General features: G+C 46.8%; 1 protein-coding gene and 1 pseudogene across 2 annotated transcripts in view; one reads left to right on the top strand and one right to left on the bottom strand.

The window, feature by feature from the left end:
- The first annotated feature begins 1,130 nt into the window (after nucleotides 1-1,130).
- On the top strand, nucleotides 1,131-7,072 carry LOC117283678 (annotated as a pseudogene).
- The window catches only part of Ercc3 (ERCC excision repair 3, TFIIH core complex helicase subunit), a 25,965-nt gene continuing 16,578 nt past the window's right edge, over nucleotides 6,142-15,528 (bottom strand). Inside the window, exons 11-15 of one of the 2 annotated variants that reach the window (XM_010637672.3) lie at nucleotides 14,660-14,756; nucleotides 13,740-13,857; nucleotides 11,367-11,485; nucleotides 9,660-9,812; nucleotides 6,142-8,018 (exon numbers count right to left, since the gene is read on the bottom strand). In XM_010637672.3, the coding sequence (XP_010635974.1) occupies nucleotides 7,887-8,018; nucleotides 9,660-9,812; nucleotides 11,367-11,485; nucleotides 13,740-13,857; nucleotides 14,660-14,756 (619 nt within the window). In that variant the 3' untranslated portion in view covers nucleotides 6,142-7,886. Of the gene's footprint in view, nucleotides 8,019-9,659; nucleotides 9,813-11,366; nucleotides 11,488-13,739; nucleotides 13,858-14,659; nucleotides 14,757-15,528 lie in introns of those variants that run through there. The other variant, XM_033757218.1, reaches the window with a different exon arrangement.

Genomic DNA, 15,528 nt, shown 5'->3' with positions numbered 1-15,528 from the left:
AAGCCTAGAACCATCTGACTCTGGCCTCCCACAGGCCAGAGATGATGGGTTCAGCCTGGTGCAGCTGCCCTAATCCAGGGTCACAATTTTGCCACTTTCCTGTGCGGTCACCAAGAGAAGTCAAATATAGCCAGGGACTGGCTCATCTGTGGGAAGCAGGTGGGGTCTACACCACTTCTCAGACTGAAGAATTATATTCCCATTATGGAGAGTAATTCTTTCAGTCTCCTTAATCCCAAGATCTCGACTAAAACCAACACCATCATCCATGTGAATATATTTCACTCTCTGGTAAACAAAGCACTTCCCTGGTATAAATACATTTCTTTTTATATAAAAAAATCTAATTTAATTAGGCCATAATGACACCATTTCCCTGTAATAGGCAATTATATCCTTTATAAGAGAATTGTAAAGACCAGAGTGAAAATAAATGCAATTGAGACTTAAACAATACATAGAATCGGGGCTGGGAATTTAGCTCAGTGGTGCCACTGCCTGCCTTGCAAGTACAAGGTCCAGAGTTCAATCCTCAGTACCAAAACAAAACAAAAAAACATAGATAGAATTAATGGATCAAAGAGTAGTTCTTTGAAAGATTAAACAACCTTAACCTATCTTAACAAAATAAGAAAAAAAGACCCTTTTCTATGTAATAAGAAATGAAAAGGGTGAAATCACAAAGGTTTCTGCAGAAATCCAGAGGATCACCAGGAACTTCTTTGAGAACCTGTACTCTAATAAAACTGAAAATTCAGAAGAAATAAACAGATTCCTAGATACATATGAACCACCAAAGCTGAACCAAGAAGACGTAAAAATCCTAAATAATCCAATATGAGTCAAGCAAAGTGAAGAAGTAATAAAAATTAAAAACTTACCAACTAAGGAAAGCCCAGGACCTAATGAATTCACTGCCAAAGTCTACAAGAACTTCAGAGAAGATCTAATGCCTCTACTCCTCAAACTCTTAAATGAAATTGAAAGAGAAGCAATACTCCTAAAGCCATTCCTATAAGCAAATATCACCCTGATTCCAAAACCAAAAAGGGACCTAACTAAAAAAGAGAAGTACAGGCCAATATCCTTACTGAACATAGATGCAAAATCCTCAATAAGTCACAATAAGAATGCAGCAAATTATCAAGGTTACACATCACAAGCAAGTAGGGTTTATTCCAGGTATGCAGGGATGGATCAACACACACAAATCAATAAATGTAAAACCACACATAAACAGAAGCAAGGACAAAAACCACATGATCATTTCAATAGATGGAGAAAAAGCATTGGCCAAAATCCAACATCAATTCATGACAATTAAAAAAAAAAAACCTGAACAAAATAGGAATAGAGGGTTTTATCTCAATCTGATAAAAGCCATCTATGACAAACCAACAGCCAACATCATACTAAAGAGATAAAAGCTAAAGCTGAAAGCTTTCACTGCAAAATCAGGAAGACAAGGATGCCCAATCTCATCACTCCTGTTTAATATACTTCTTGAAACACTGGCCAAAGCAATTAGACAAGAGAAAGAAAAGGAATGTGGATAGGAAAGGAAGAAGTTACATTATCATTATTTGCTGGTGACTTGATCCTCTACATAGAAGACCCCAAAAACACCACCCAAAGACTCCTAGAGATCCTCCTGGTGATTTGGTAGTTAGGATTCGGTGCTCTGGCTGAAAGACTCCTAGAATTAATAACCAGCTACAGTGGCATAGCAGGACATAAAGTCAACACTCAAAAGTCAGTAGCATTTTGTACACCAGTACCAAACTCACCAAGAGAGAAATTAGAGAAACAACACTGTCCTAGTTACTTTTCTCATTGCTAAGACAAAATATCTGACATCTAAAGTTAAAGGAAAAAAGTTTATTTGGCTCACAGTCTGTAAAGGTTTCAGTCCACAATTGGCTGCCTAAAAGGCAGGGTGGCATGGCAGAGGGGCATCATAGAAGAGAAACAGTTTATGTCAGGCAGAAGCCAGCAAAAGCAGCAAACAAGTAACAAGCAGTGACCCTCTTTCAGTCCCTTGTATTCTACTCAGGCTACATGCTCTTAGGTGGGTAACACTCACACCCAGGATTGGCCTTCCCATTATCCACACTCAGAACTATGACAAATCAGTCAGTGGACTAACTTAATCACATATGTAATGCCAGTGTTACACACTCTAGATCCAGCCACCTCTGAAAAGCTCTACCTATGAACACATGAGGCTTTGGGGGGACAACTAGATACAAGCCATAATAAACACCTTGCAAAATGGCATCCAGAAAAATAAAACACTTAGGAATAAACCTAACCAACAAAGCAAAGGACTTCTACAATAAAAACTATAGTACTCTGAAGAGATTAAAGAGGATATCAGAAAATGGAAACACATCCCCTGTTCCTAGATAGGCAGAACCAATATAGTGAAAAGGTCATTTTGGAAATATTATACAGATATAATGCAAACTTTTACAGATTTAATGCAATCCCAATCAAAATATCAAGAGCATTCTTCACAGAACTAGATAAAATATTCTTAAAATTCATATGGAACCAGAAGACAAAGAATAGCAAAAATAATTCTGGGCAATAAAAGCAAAGCAGGGATCATCACAATCCTAGGCTTCAAGTTATATTACAAAGTTAGAGTGATTTTTTTTTAAAGCATGGTGTTGACAAAAATACAGGCTTGTGGATCAATAGAACAGAATAGAGGACACAGAAACAATTCCAGCACCCTCATTAATCTTATCTTTGACAAAGAGACCAAACACCTTCACTGGGAGAAAGATAGCTGCTTTAACAAATAGGCATGTTGGTATATGCCTGTAATCCTAGCACTCTGAAGACTAAGGCAGGAGAATCACTGTGAGTTCAAGGCTAATGTGAGCTGCATAGTAAGTTCAAGGACAGCCTGGGCTGAATAGCAAGACCCTGTCTCAAAAAACCAAAAGGGGTTCGGGGAATTAGCTCAGTGGTGCTGCTGCCTGCCTCATAAGCACAAGGTCCTGAATTCAATCCCCAGTACCAAAAAAAAAAGGGATGGTTCTAGGAAAACTAGACCCATATCTGGGCCAGATTGAACCTGGACCTATATCTCTCACCATGCACTAAACTAAAATAAAAATGGATCAAAGATCTAAATATTAAAACAGAAGCCAGGTGTGGTGGCGCATGCCTGTAATCCCAGCACTTGGGAGGCTGAGGCAGGAGGATCGCTGTGAGTTCAAGACAAGCCTGGGCTACATAGTGAGTTCCAGAGCAGTCTCAATTACATAGTGAGACCCTGTCTCAAAAAACAAACAAACAAACAAAAAAAAAAAACCCATAAATATTAAAACAGAAACATTTAATCTGCTGGAAGACAGAATAGGTAAAACTCTTAAATACCTAGGTATAGACAAAGGCTTTTCTGTACAAAGCCCTGGTTATTACAAAGAATGAACATTTGGCATCACATCAAAGTAGAAACCTTCTGCATAGCAAAGGAGACCACTAACAGAGTGAAGAGATAACCCGAATTTAAAGCCGATCCAAAAATGGGCATCTGAAGTGAATGAGCACTTCTCAGATGATGAAACAAATGAACAATAAACATATATTTACTTTGCTAGCAAAGGATCGGTCTGAACCAAGAGCTGTGCCAAGTGACAATCCGCCTTTTATAGGAGTTTTACAATCATGACCTCATTTTAGGTGATAAGACATTCTAGTTCCCATCACAAAACATGGTCACAAGACAGTGCAATGTTAACCCAAATGTAGCAATCTCTTTCAGGATGTTTATCTTTACCTGTTCCAGCCCACAAGGGTGGGCCCCAGAGTTAGGAAAGCAGGACTGGTGACATCCCTTTCATCTTATCACCTTTATAGCCATATAGTTTACAGAAAGTTTTATAGCTCAGGGACTGTTATCTTAGCTTGAACATTTGGCCTCATCCTAAGGTGTGGCTTAGCACCTCAGGCATCTGTTAATTTTAAACTGGAGCTACATACCTTTAAGCTTCAATGGTGAAATCTCAGGTGTTTTTGCTAAACAAGCAAAGCAAATTACAGAAGCAAAAGGCAGCAGTTATTTCATTTTTAAAAAAATATTTTGTAGGTTTCAGACTATTTACAGAAGTTTTCTCTATCACAAGGACACAAAGGAACCTTTCCTACAGAATCCTACAACCCACTTTCAGGTCACCCTTCTTTCTTAGACAGAAGCTTTCTTTCCCTCAATCAATTTTTCTTAGGGGGCGCCCACACTAACTTGGAAGGTGATCCTTACTTCCCCTCTAAGCAGAGACAAATTAGACAAAGATGGAGAAAATGTGATGAAAGGTCTCTAGACTTCCTGAACAAGCAGAAATGCCTGGACACCTTGGTGTCTCTTTGACATGCCAAATGGTTTTAGGCAAGGGCAAGTGAACTAAAATCATATATAACTGTACTACTCATTGTGCAACAGGGTCCCCATGTGAGCACCATTACAAGCATGGCCACTAGAGCCTATATGTGAAAAGTCTGCAGGTAAATGTATTAGACCTTTGGGCACTGGCACAGCCTTGAGACAAGTAATGGCATTTTTGACAGCTAGAATACTACTTAGGTGGGGGGGGGGTCCCCAGTCTTCATGATCTTTGTGCACGATACCCAACAGATGCTCTGAGCTATATGACTATCCAGCAAAAAAGAGACATTACCCACGGTGCAGACCACAGCCTTTGGCCAGATTTATAAAGTGCTAGAGATGGGCCCTGTTCCATTTCGTAAGCCCTTTCAGAAGTATTTCTGATCAAGTATTGATAAAAAAGGTGGTGGGGTCTTCAGCTCTAAAGAGGCCATTTGAAGATGAATTAGTAGATGATACAGATCAAAGTAAAATGAAGCAAAACTCAGGGAAAATCCTGGACAGTGAAGCAACAGACCTCATGAATGCATAAATGAGGCTAAGCCAGTCAGGCCCGGCTTCTAAGCTCTTCTCGGTCTGGCCCTGTCCATACCGTCTTCACAACATCTGCACATGTTGATGGCACAACTTAAAAGTAGTGGGACCATCTAAGAAAACTGCAAAACTTCACGTAACGGTGAAGGTATCACAGGCAAAGGGATACACAACAGCTTTGCGGTGGACATTGAATGCATGGATTTTGATTTTAAAAAAAAAATCACACAATGAAAGCAAAGACGCAAGTGTCTTCAAACTCAAGCAATGATACTGGAAATTCTAAACTGGAACTCCAGTACCTTAGTATGAACTCAGGGCCTCACAGCAGGTGGCAAAATTCCTGAAATGGAGCTCAGTAAAGAGAAGGCCTGCCGGGCATGGTGGCGCACTCCTGTAATCCCAGCACTCAGGAGGCTGAGGCAGGAGGATCGCTGAGTTCAAGACCAGCCTGGGCTACATAGTGAGTTCCAGGTCAGTTTCAACTACATAGTGAGACCCTGTCTCGGACGGACGGACGGAAGGAAGGAAGGAAGGAAGGAAAGAAGGCCTTAGGCATGAACTCATCTCAGAGACTGGTGGAAGCCTTGGCAAGCAGAGAAGTCCCAAATCTCCTTCCTATCAGCAAACTGGAGTCTTAGGAAAGCAGGTGGTGTAATCCCAGTTAAGGCCAGAAGGCCCAGGAACCACAAGTCCCAGGAAGACTCTGTAGGCTCAGGCACCAGAAGCACCAATGTCAGAGAACAATGTACCAGCTCATAGAGCAGATCTGCACTCTGCCAGCTTTTTGTTTACCTGGGCCCTCAGTGTATTATATGATGCCCGTCCAAGTTGGGGGGCAATCTTCTCTGCTTACTTTGCTGGTTCAAAATCTTATCTCTCTATAAATACCTAACACGCTCACCCACCAGTAATACTTTTCCAGCTATCTGGCTACCCTCTACCCTAGTCAAGCTAACATGTAATATATATTAATTATTCTTTTCCAAAACTTGGGACTAACTCAGAACACAACTGGTATGACTTGAGTCATTTCAAATTTACTGGAACTACATGGCTTGAGATCGATCCTATCTTGGCAAACAATCTCTGTGTACTTGATACAGAAAAACCATTTGCACATTTATATCCTTGAAACAAAAACTTGGAAATTTAGAAGAAAAAGGTATTGTTACATGGCTTTAAAAAATTAAATTTAATTAATTAAATTTGGACTTGAAGTGCAAGGTCCCAAGTTTGATCGCCAGTATGGGGGAAAAAAATTTTTTTTTGGACTTGAACCGCCTTTGAAAGGACTTCTGCAAGGCTGGGCCAAAGTTCAGGGGTCTGGGAAAGAGGAGAATCTTAACAAGTCTGTAGTAAGCTATTGCTAGAACAAAGGATGGGAGATCCTATTAAATGTTCCTACTTTTTGCTTGCTTTTCACAATGCTGTGGACAGCACCAGAGCCTTGTACGTGCAAGGCAAATGCTCTGCCATTGAGCTACACTCCCAGTCCACCAACAACCTTGCTCAGATCACAGAGCTCAGGTAAAATACAACATTGTCAGCAGGCGAGGAAACACTCAGCACAAGCACAAAAAATATGAAAACACAGGGCGTGTGTGGTACTGAGCATCTCAGGTACAACGTGTCTGAACACCTGGGTGCCAGCCATCAGGGTTCCAGGACATTCAAGTCCGCAGGGCTGCCTCACAGCCTCGAGTCTAGCTGTTCAGAGCCGTCTCCTGCTGCCATCTCCTGGGGTTGGCACCAACTGCTGATCAGACGAGGAATCTGTCCCCAGATGTCAGCTCAGAGAACAGGGATGAAACCCTAACAAGAAACCCTGTCTTCCCCCAGGTGGGCCTGTGACTGCATCCTAGAGCAATCACCTAGGCGTCCTGGTGCCAGGGCTGATGGTGTGGGGATGGAATGTTGCTGCTGAGCAGTAAGGCGGCAGGGACTCTGCCCTGGTTCTGGAGCCTTCTCAGAACAGCCAGTTTTCACCATGTGTGTGGCTACTTTTTACTGAGCAATCCTGCCTCCCTGTCTTTCCTGAAATACCTTTTCTTTCACAGAAGGAACCAAAGAGGAAAGCGCAAAGACACCTTAAAAGATAAAGGAACTATAAGAAGGACCCAGTCTCCCAGCAATACCTAAACTGTATCTTGCAGGGTAATAAGAGGCGGTCCTCTTACAGAAGATGAGCCACCAGGAGCTGGGTGCAGTAGCTTTCTGAGGTGATGGCTTTTACGCAACCCGGAGGGGCTATGTTGGGGACCAGCCTAGGGGGAACAGGAAAAGAAGGAAAGTAGAGGGCTGAAGTCCCAGGCTGAGCCCACCAGACCGAGCCTGTGAGCAGGGACTCGTGCTCACCGTGCCAGCTCCTCTCCCTCTGGACCACGCGTGTCTAAGCTCCCAAGGCTGTTCCCCAACACCGTTGTCTTGGGGTGCATCTCCCCAGCAGCTCCATCCTACTACAAAGCGGAGCCCTGATGGAGGTGGTCCGTTAGGTAGACACAGCCCTTACCTGTGACAGGTATACAAGCATTGTGGGGCCTAGGACATAGCTCAGTGGCACTGCACCTGCCTCAGAAGCACAAGGTCCTGAGTCCGATCCCCCACCCCAAAAAGAGTACCTGTGTACTATAAGGTGGTGAAATGCTTCATTTTCTGATTAAGTAGAACATCAAAACGAATACGCCTTAAATGGTACAAATTTTATACACAGGAATGACCTCCTCCCCAAAAAGCCTGAAAAGCCAAAAAGTAGTCTTGCTTTCTTCTTTGGAACCCTGGATCATCCACAAGGGCTGAGCCAAACCTCGGACGAGTCTTGTCCACCGCCGTGGAAACACTGCATTGACACCAGTGTGGGCGATGCCGCAGGGAAGTGCGGTGTGGAAAACCCTTCCCCAGCACTAGCGCCGGCGCAGCACCGAGGCTGCCAGCAGCGGCCCCACAGGCCACAGCATCACTTCCTGAAGCGCTTGAACAGCGGGTGCACGTGCTTGGTGGAGGGCTTGCTCCGTGACGAGTGGTACTCCACGTACACGGTGTCATCCGCCCCAGACATGGAGCTCATGGTGCCGAGGCGCCGGGAGGCCTGCGGGGGGGGATAAAATATGTAACAGAATTCAATGCACTTTATTATTTTTAAGCAACATCTAATACTGCGTCTCAGGCATCGTTCTAAACATTTCGGATGTATTACTTCATCTAATCCTCACAACCATTATAATTCTCATCCTATACAAGAGCAAACCAAAGTACGGAGAGATTTTAAAAAATTAACCTAGTTCAAAAGGAAACTGCACACAGGCAGTCTGGCTTGAAACTTCGAGTTCTTTTTTTGTTTTGTTTTTTTGAGACAAGGTCTTGCTATGTAGTTCAGGCTGGCCTGAAGTTCACTATGTGCCCAGGCTGGCCTCGAACTCATGGCAATCCTCCTGCCTCAGCTTCTTGAGTGCTGGGGTTACAAGTTTGCACCACCATGCCCAGCACCGAGTCTTGGAGTTCTATAGTACCTTTTTTAGTGATGATTTCTGAATAGTTTTTTAAACAGCATAAGGCCCTTAAAATCTCCTGACATACCACATAATGTACTTTGAACCAAGGGGAAAGCCAGAAAGCCCCAGGCTTAAGCTGGGCAAGGTAGCGTGCAAATGTAGTCCCAGTTACTCAGAAGCTGGAGGTGCGACGATCCCTTCAGCCCAGAAGTTCGGGGCCAGCCAGGGCAACGTAATGAGACCCGACTCAAAACACAAAACAGCAAGCCCTGGGCCTGAGTCCTGGCTCCACTTCTTACTGATAAAAAACCCTGGACAAAACTACATGTCTGCCTCAACGAGCTCATCTGTAAAATGGGGATGACTACATCTGCGCTGACAGATGGCGAGTGAAGAGAAATCAGAGGTCAGACAGGGAAATGTGCAGGCCACACTCATGTGCCACGCCTGCCACCCCCCACCCCCCGTGGGACGGGACCTACCCACTGGCACCTTAGGGCCAGTGAGAGCAGGGAGCTTCCTGGGCTTCAGGGCGAATCACTTCCCGCTGGTGGGAGAAGGGCTGCGCCCCTCAGGTGACAGCCACTCCCTCCAGATCTTGGTCACACGTCGGCTTTGCTACCAACTACGTTCAGAAGCACATGGCTGACCTCTCTGAAGGACCCGGGAGAATTCTCCGTAACCGCGCTCTTGTGGTACACTATACCCCACTTGCCTCTCCCACAGCAGGCGCTCGGGTAAGTATAAATGAAAAGTTAAGTATTTCTAGAGATACGTAGTTCTCTAGAAGGGACTGTGTTGAGCCTCAGACTCGTCTTATGGGCTGGAAGGCTCAGCCTCACCCTGAGGAGGGAAGCAGAGGCGAGCCTGGCTTGCCCACGGCCTTGCCTCCCTGTCCCACACAGCCACACCCAGCAGCCTGCTGGAGAGAAGCTACAAGCACGCACTTGCCACGCTGGGTTTCAACACCGGGATTCTAACAAATTCATTCCAGACTGTGGTACAGACAAGCAGGGGACCAGTCGCCGTCACTGTGATCCGAGCTACGTCCAACCGCACATGCAAGGGGCACGCACTGAGGAGTTACCAAGGGTTGTTTCTATCATTCTCCTCACATGTTCCCGTTTTCCGAAAACGCCCAGAGCTCCCTCATGCACGCAGGACTACATACGAAGTGTGTCTGTCTCAGAGGGTGACCTTCAGAGCACGGACACCTGCAGCCCCACCCGCTCGCTCACCTGGCTGGATCTGGAGCCAAATTCTCCTGCCACCACCTCCTCCTCTGCATCCAAGTCAGTGGCCGCCAGAACTTTCTGCAGGAGCTGATGCTGCTCCTCTTTGGTGGAAAACGCCAACTCTTCTTCCTCCATGCCAGCAAGCTTTGTGATCACCTGCAGACCCAACATCAGTGCGTGTCTCTCTGCCCGCTCCCCTCGGTCCTGCTCCACCTCCTCTGGGGCTGTTCGCTCTGCTCACGCCCTTCCCAGCCTGCCGGGTGGTGAGCTCCTCTCGGCATTGCAGGGATCAGCTCCAAGAGCTGCCTTCCGTGGAGCTTGACTAGTGACAGATCAGGGAACATGGAGAGGACTACTCCCTGCACACAGCATCCAAGTCCCGTTCAGAAGGCCGCCAGGAACCTCAGGGACTGTCAAGTACTCTGGGCGAGGGCAGGGAGACAGGGCAAGGGACAGTGAGTAACGGCGAGCCATCAAGAATTTATCAGCCGGATTTTCTCTACAAGAGCACGGAGAAGGCTGGGTTTTCCTGTCTATTCGGGATTACTTACCATAAAACCTGCCTACCCTTGCAGAAAGCCATCTCGCCTCAATTCTCATGATGTTAATTAAAAGAAATTTAATGCTAGAGGTATGGATTTGACTGAGTCCTTCGTGTGGTCAGACACTTGGAGTTCAGACTAACAGGACATGTCTGCCTGGCTCAACCACTCCCCACTCTACGGACTTGCTGGCTTCCCCGAGCAAAGGCAGCTCAGCTGACGACACATGTACCTCTCTCTGGCTGACCTCCTGAAGAGCTCAGAGTGCTACGCTGTGGTTTCTATGACCCTGCAGTGCTGCCATCGGGACAGACTCATGCAGATGAGTAACAAGTCACAACGCAAACCCTCTGAAAACAACAGGCTCAAAATCCAAGCACCTTGTCCTCCGGCCCAGCCTGAGAGGTCTGAAAAGTGTCACTGCCTCTGACTAAACAACAGAGCCAGATGACCCTGTCCTCTGTCTTGGGCTAATCATGGAAACACTCACCAGTTCCTAAAGAGACGTATCTGAGGGTGCAGGTAAGGCTCACAGTAGTGTGGAAGAGGCCAGCACACACACACAGAGCATCTGGAAAGGTGGCCTTTGGCAAGTTGGGAGCCCGGGACCTGACGTTCTAGCAACATCCTGTCAGTGGACCAGAGGGGAACTCTCTTCCCCACAAATGAAGTCCTCCGGGACACTAATTCCTGACATGTCAGCAGGAAAGAAAGCAAATGCCCCACAAAGATCGTGGGAGAGGAAGGGGAAGTAAACAGAATTAAGATGTGTCACGTACGTGGACCACTCCCCATGAGGAATGTAGGCATTAGGAACTGCAAACATGCACTAACAAAAATTTTCAAAAGAAAGTAAATGCCTTAGTCAATGAACACTGGCCAAAGCTTTCAAGCTATTTACAGCCTTGGTTTGCAGTACGGGACAGCACCCTAAGGCTCACTGAGTGGTAGGCCCCACGGACTCAGATCACAGCACTGGCCACAGGCCTTAGCCCCGCAATCCTGCCGGACTAGCACAATTGTCACCAATAACTAGTGCTGTCCCCAGCAAGTCATGCAGAGACAAAGGAATCTGAGGCAAGGTCTGATTCCCTCTCATTCTACACCCCCAGGCTGGTGCCCCGCTCTCCTGCGGGTATAATACCAAAACGGCCAAGTGGAGACCTACCTTAAAGCTATAACCCTGATCCACCAAGAACCTCTGTCGCTTGGTCGAGTAAGCCATTTCCTGTGTGTCCTGGGACACCAGCGAGTAGAAGAAGGCATTGTACTCCTCTGCAACCATCCCTGTGGGAGAGGGCAGGGAAAAAGACAACATCAGCAAGTAGGTGCAGAAGCGGCATTAGAGTGGGAAAGCTCTGTCGGCAGGGCATGATCACCCTGACCTTTTCTTTGGTACCAGGGACTGAACTTGGACCCTTGCGCTTGCAAGGCAGGTGCCCGACACTGAGCCAAATCCCCAGCAAAAATAGTTTATTTTGGGGGGGTACCGGGGATCAAACTTGGGTCCTTGAGCTTGCAAGGCAGGCAGTTGAACCACTGAGCTAAATCTCCGACCACCTTGACTTTCAATAAAGCCTTTTATGCTTCTAAGAATACCAGCAAGGAAATGAAGAGACCATTCACAGAACCAGAAAATACAATCTGCAAAGCTCGCCTGACAAGGGACTGGTATTTAGAATATAACACAAACTACGGCGACTGAGTAAGACAAATAACCCAATGGGCAAAGGATCTGAAGAGATATTTTCTCCAAAGACAGTATGTAAATTGCCAGTGACCTCATCAGTACCATTAGGGTCACCAGGGAAATGCAAACCAAGACCACATTAGTGGCTCGCCTCCAGCAGATGGTAGAATAAGAAAAATATTAATAATCACTTCTCGTGTCAGCTTGCGAGAGAAACTGGAACTCTCATACCCAGTAGGTAAGAATGCAAAAGAGTGCAGCTGCTTTGGAATAGTCTGCCAGTGCCTCAAATGTCAAACCAGAGACATGACTACAAGGTCCAGAAATTCCACTCCTCGGTACACATCCACGAGAATGGAAAACACACAAAAATCTGTACATGAGTTTCATAGCAGCATGATTCCGAGAGCTAAAAAAGCAGAAACAACCCAAGTGTCCATCAACAGATGAATGGATAAATAAAATCCAGTATGTTCATAAAGTATATTATCTGGCAATAAATCTAAATGAAGTACAAATCCTCTCTGATGACGGTATTATAATGTATATCTAAAATGTACCAATAAATATTTTTCTTTAAAAAAAGGGCCAGATATCTTATTCAAGTAGAATTTTTGATTAAGAAAATACAATTCTAATTAAAGTCAAACAAGTTTTTAAATTAGCTTTGCTTCTTTTTCATATGGTAGAGAGTATGGGATAAGTAATAAATTACATATCTGCTAGAAGACTATATTCTGTGTCAATTTATGTTAGTCTATCCAGCAGCCTACTGTGCTCTATATTATATAAGCTCTTGTTTTTTTTGAGAAAGCGTCTCACCGTGTAGCTTAGGCTGGCCTTGAACTTGCTATATATCCCCAGCCTGGCCTCAAACTTATGGTGATCCTTGTGCCTCAGCCTCTCAAGTGCTGGGATCACAGGTGTGCACCACCGTGCCCAACTATAAGCTCAACCTTGGAAGAGTCCTACAGGTAAGACTGTCACCCGGCCCTCACTTGGGAAAACCAAAGCTCAGAAGGACAGGTAACTTGCTAAAGGTCGCACGTCTAGTCTGGGGCCCAATTCTATGCTATTTCGATTATCTGCCCTTTCTCCGTGTTAAATACAATCAATAAGCTGCCTCTCAAACGTATCTCAGTATCTGCTAATCTTGCCATTCTCAAACATCCTAGCAATGCAGATGCCTCCTAGTTCAGTAAGCAAATGTCTTGAGGACAGGGCCTGTGCCCTGGCCTTGGGAGACGCCTGGTCTCAGCAGGAGACAGGACCATCTCCTCATAGCATGTTAGTCACTGCCCTGCCCCTTGATGGGGAATAGGGTCGCTTTTACGGAAGGAACAAACACAGGAAGCCTTGACAGCCGAGCCTCGACCCCTCCATCCGGGATCACACCCGCCCCTGCCAGCTCCCCGCAGGCTGTGCAGTTCTGAGTGGTGTATCTGCATGGCCAGCTGCACGCCCGACCCTCCCTCTGCCCTGCCTGAAGGAAGACCCACAGCAGCTCTGAACATCAAGTCCACTTCCACTGTTACCCCTGGAAGCACTGCTCTTCCAGATGCCACCCTTGGTCCACCGACACACTGCCCAGCCCAGAGCACATAGGTGTCGACTCTGGGCCGCTGCCCAGAAAAAAACCCACACATTCATCCTCGTGGCCTTAGAAATAGCACAGCAGGGGCTCTTGGTCCTTGCTTTGGAACCTCATCCCCTCAGCCTCTCTCCAGCCCCAGACAGAGCTCCCTTTCCTGGACATCCCTGTGGCTCAGCTCGAGTGTGCTCCTGGCTAGTGTCTCAACAGGAAAGCCCACAAACCACCTGCCCACCTGCAGTAGCAGAGAGAAAGACTACCTTTTTTGGCTCTGAGCACCCGCCCTAGCCTCTGAGCTTCCTGTCGCCTGGAGCCACCGTGGGACGAGATCTGAATGAGGACATTTGCTTCAGGCAGATCAAACGATGTGTCACCTACCTGCAAGAAAAAAAAAATCAACCCCTAAAAAGTATATTTTTGCTTATTTATTTTTGCAGTGCTGGGGATGGACCCCAGGGCCTTGGCCTGCTAAGCACACACTACCACTGAGCTACCTTCCCGGGCCCGGGCCTAGGTAAGTTAGAGAGACATCCTCTCCACTCCAAGCTCCTTCTGCTCCAGCAGGGTTAGACAGTGATCCCAGATGGGCTTCCTTGCACCCAGAATGAACCTAAGAGCTTGAATCACACCACCGCTGTCCCGAAGCTGCAAGGCCGGCAGGGCTAGGAGGCAGGGGCAACAGACTCGCTTCCTGTCACTTGTGTGTGTGTGGCTACAGGAACGGGTCTGTACAAAGCCGTCCAAGCTCTTACCGACGACTGCTGAGACCAGCAGCAGCACATGCAGGTCAGTGTGATCTGGGCCACTACGCTATGTGGGGCCCTGAGGGCAGAATGCCCCCAGCTCGGAGGGTCCAGCCATGGAAGTTTCTAGCCAGCCCAGCCACAATCACCTCACAGGGAACCTGTCTTCTTCTGGGCTTTAGGGCTGCCTTCACCCGAACAACTTCCGAATACCAGGCCACAGCTCCGTGGCAGAGCACAGTCACTCCCCACCTAGCAGCCCAGAGGCAGCGCCCACAGAGCTCTGTCGGAGTCCCCATCTCCCGCCGCCCCGGTGTCACCCCCAGAACCTGGACACATGGGGATGAAAAGGCACGCAGTAAGCTCCCACTAAGGAACGCAGACTCTCAGAGTGTATCCCAGGCCCTCACCCCACACCCCCCATGTGCCACACAAACCTTGGATATGAAGATGGTATTGATTTTGGGGTTGTGCTTGAAATTTTGGAGAATCTGCATCCTTTCTCCCTGGGATGTCGGCCCATAGATGTAGGGTCTAGAGAAGAAGCACAGAAAGACCACGGAATCACCTCGGTTACCCCGAAAGCACATCCAACGGAAAAAGGAGTCCAAGCAAGGTCCTCTCTCATGCTGGACACCAGAAGTGACTACAGCACCCCAGCACCCCCGGCGCTGCGCCTGATTCTGGGCCTAGGCCCACCACGCTCTGTGATTCCTCCTTCCTTCTTCCTGCTTCCACACTTGCTGCTCTAGCAGAGTTTATACCAAACAGAATCCTCACTTTCATAAAGCCCAAGTAGACCCAGCAAACATTCTTGGGTCTAAACAAAAGGCTGCTTGCAACTAACTGTTCCCTAAGGACAGAGGCATCATCCCAGAAAAGAGGCTGAAGGCCCTCCCGAGCCCTAGGTTCAAACCCTTCGCTTCAGACTCCAGCTCCCTAGCTGGAGGGCATGAGCCCCTCTGATACCACACTGAATGAGGCCTCCTGGTACCTGGGGACACCGCAGCCTTGCTTTCTGTCTTGGAACACAATGGCTGGGCAGTTTGTGTAACTTCCTAAGGCCAGAACAATCATGCTGAAGATAATTATAAGCACAATAAGGACAGGTACTAGAAACCCAGGCCTACCTGTGCCAAGAACAGAGCTAGAAGGATACTACATTAAAAAAAAAAAAAAAATCCATCCTGGACCAGGGATTTAGCTCAGTGGCACCACGCCTGCCTCACAAGCACAAGGTCCCAAGTTCGATCCCCAGTACAAAAAAAAAAAAAAAAAAAATCCATCTTGCCAATTTTCCTCAAAA

Source organism: Fukomys damarensis, unplaced genomic scaffold (genome assembly GCF_012274545.1).
Source record: "Fukomys damarensis isolate Sample0158 unplaced genomic scaffold, DMR_v1.0_HiC HiC_scaffold_29, whole genome shotgun sequence".
Classification (NCBI taxonomy): Eukaryota; Metazoa; Chordata; class Mammalia; order Rodentia; family Bathyergidae; genus Fukomys; species Fukomys damarensis.
The sequence above is the reverse complement of the archived record's forward strand: the minus strand, read 5'-3'. Positions and strand labels throughout refer to the sequence as shown.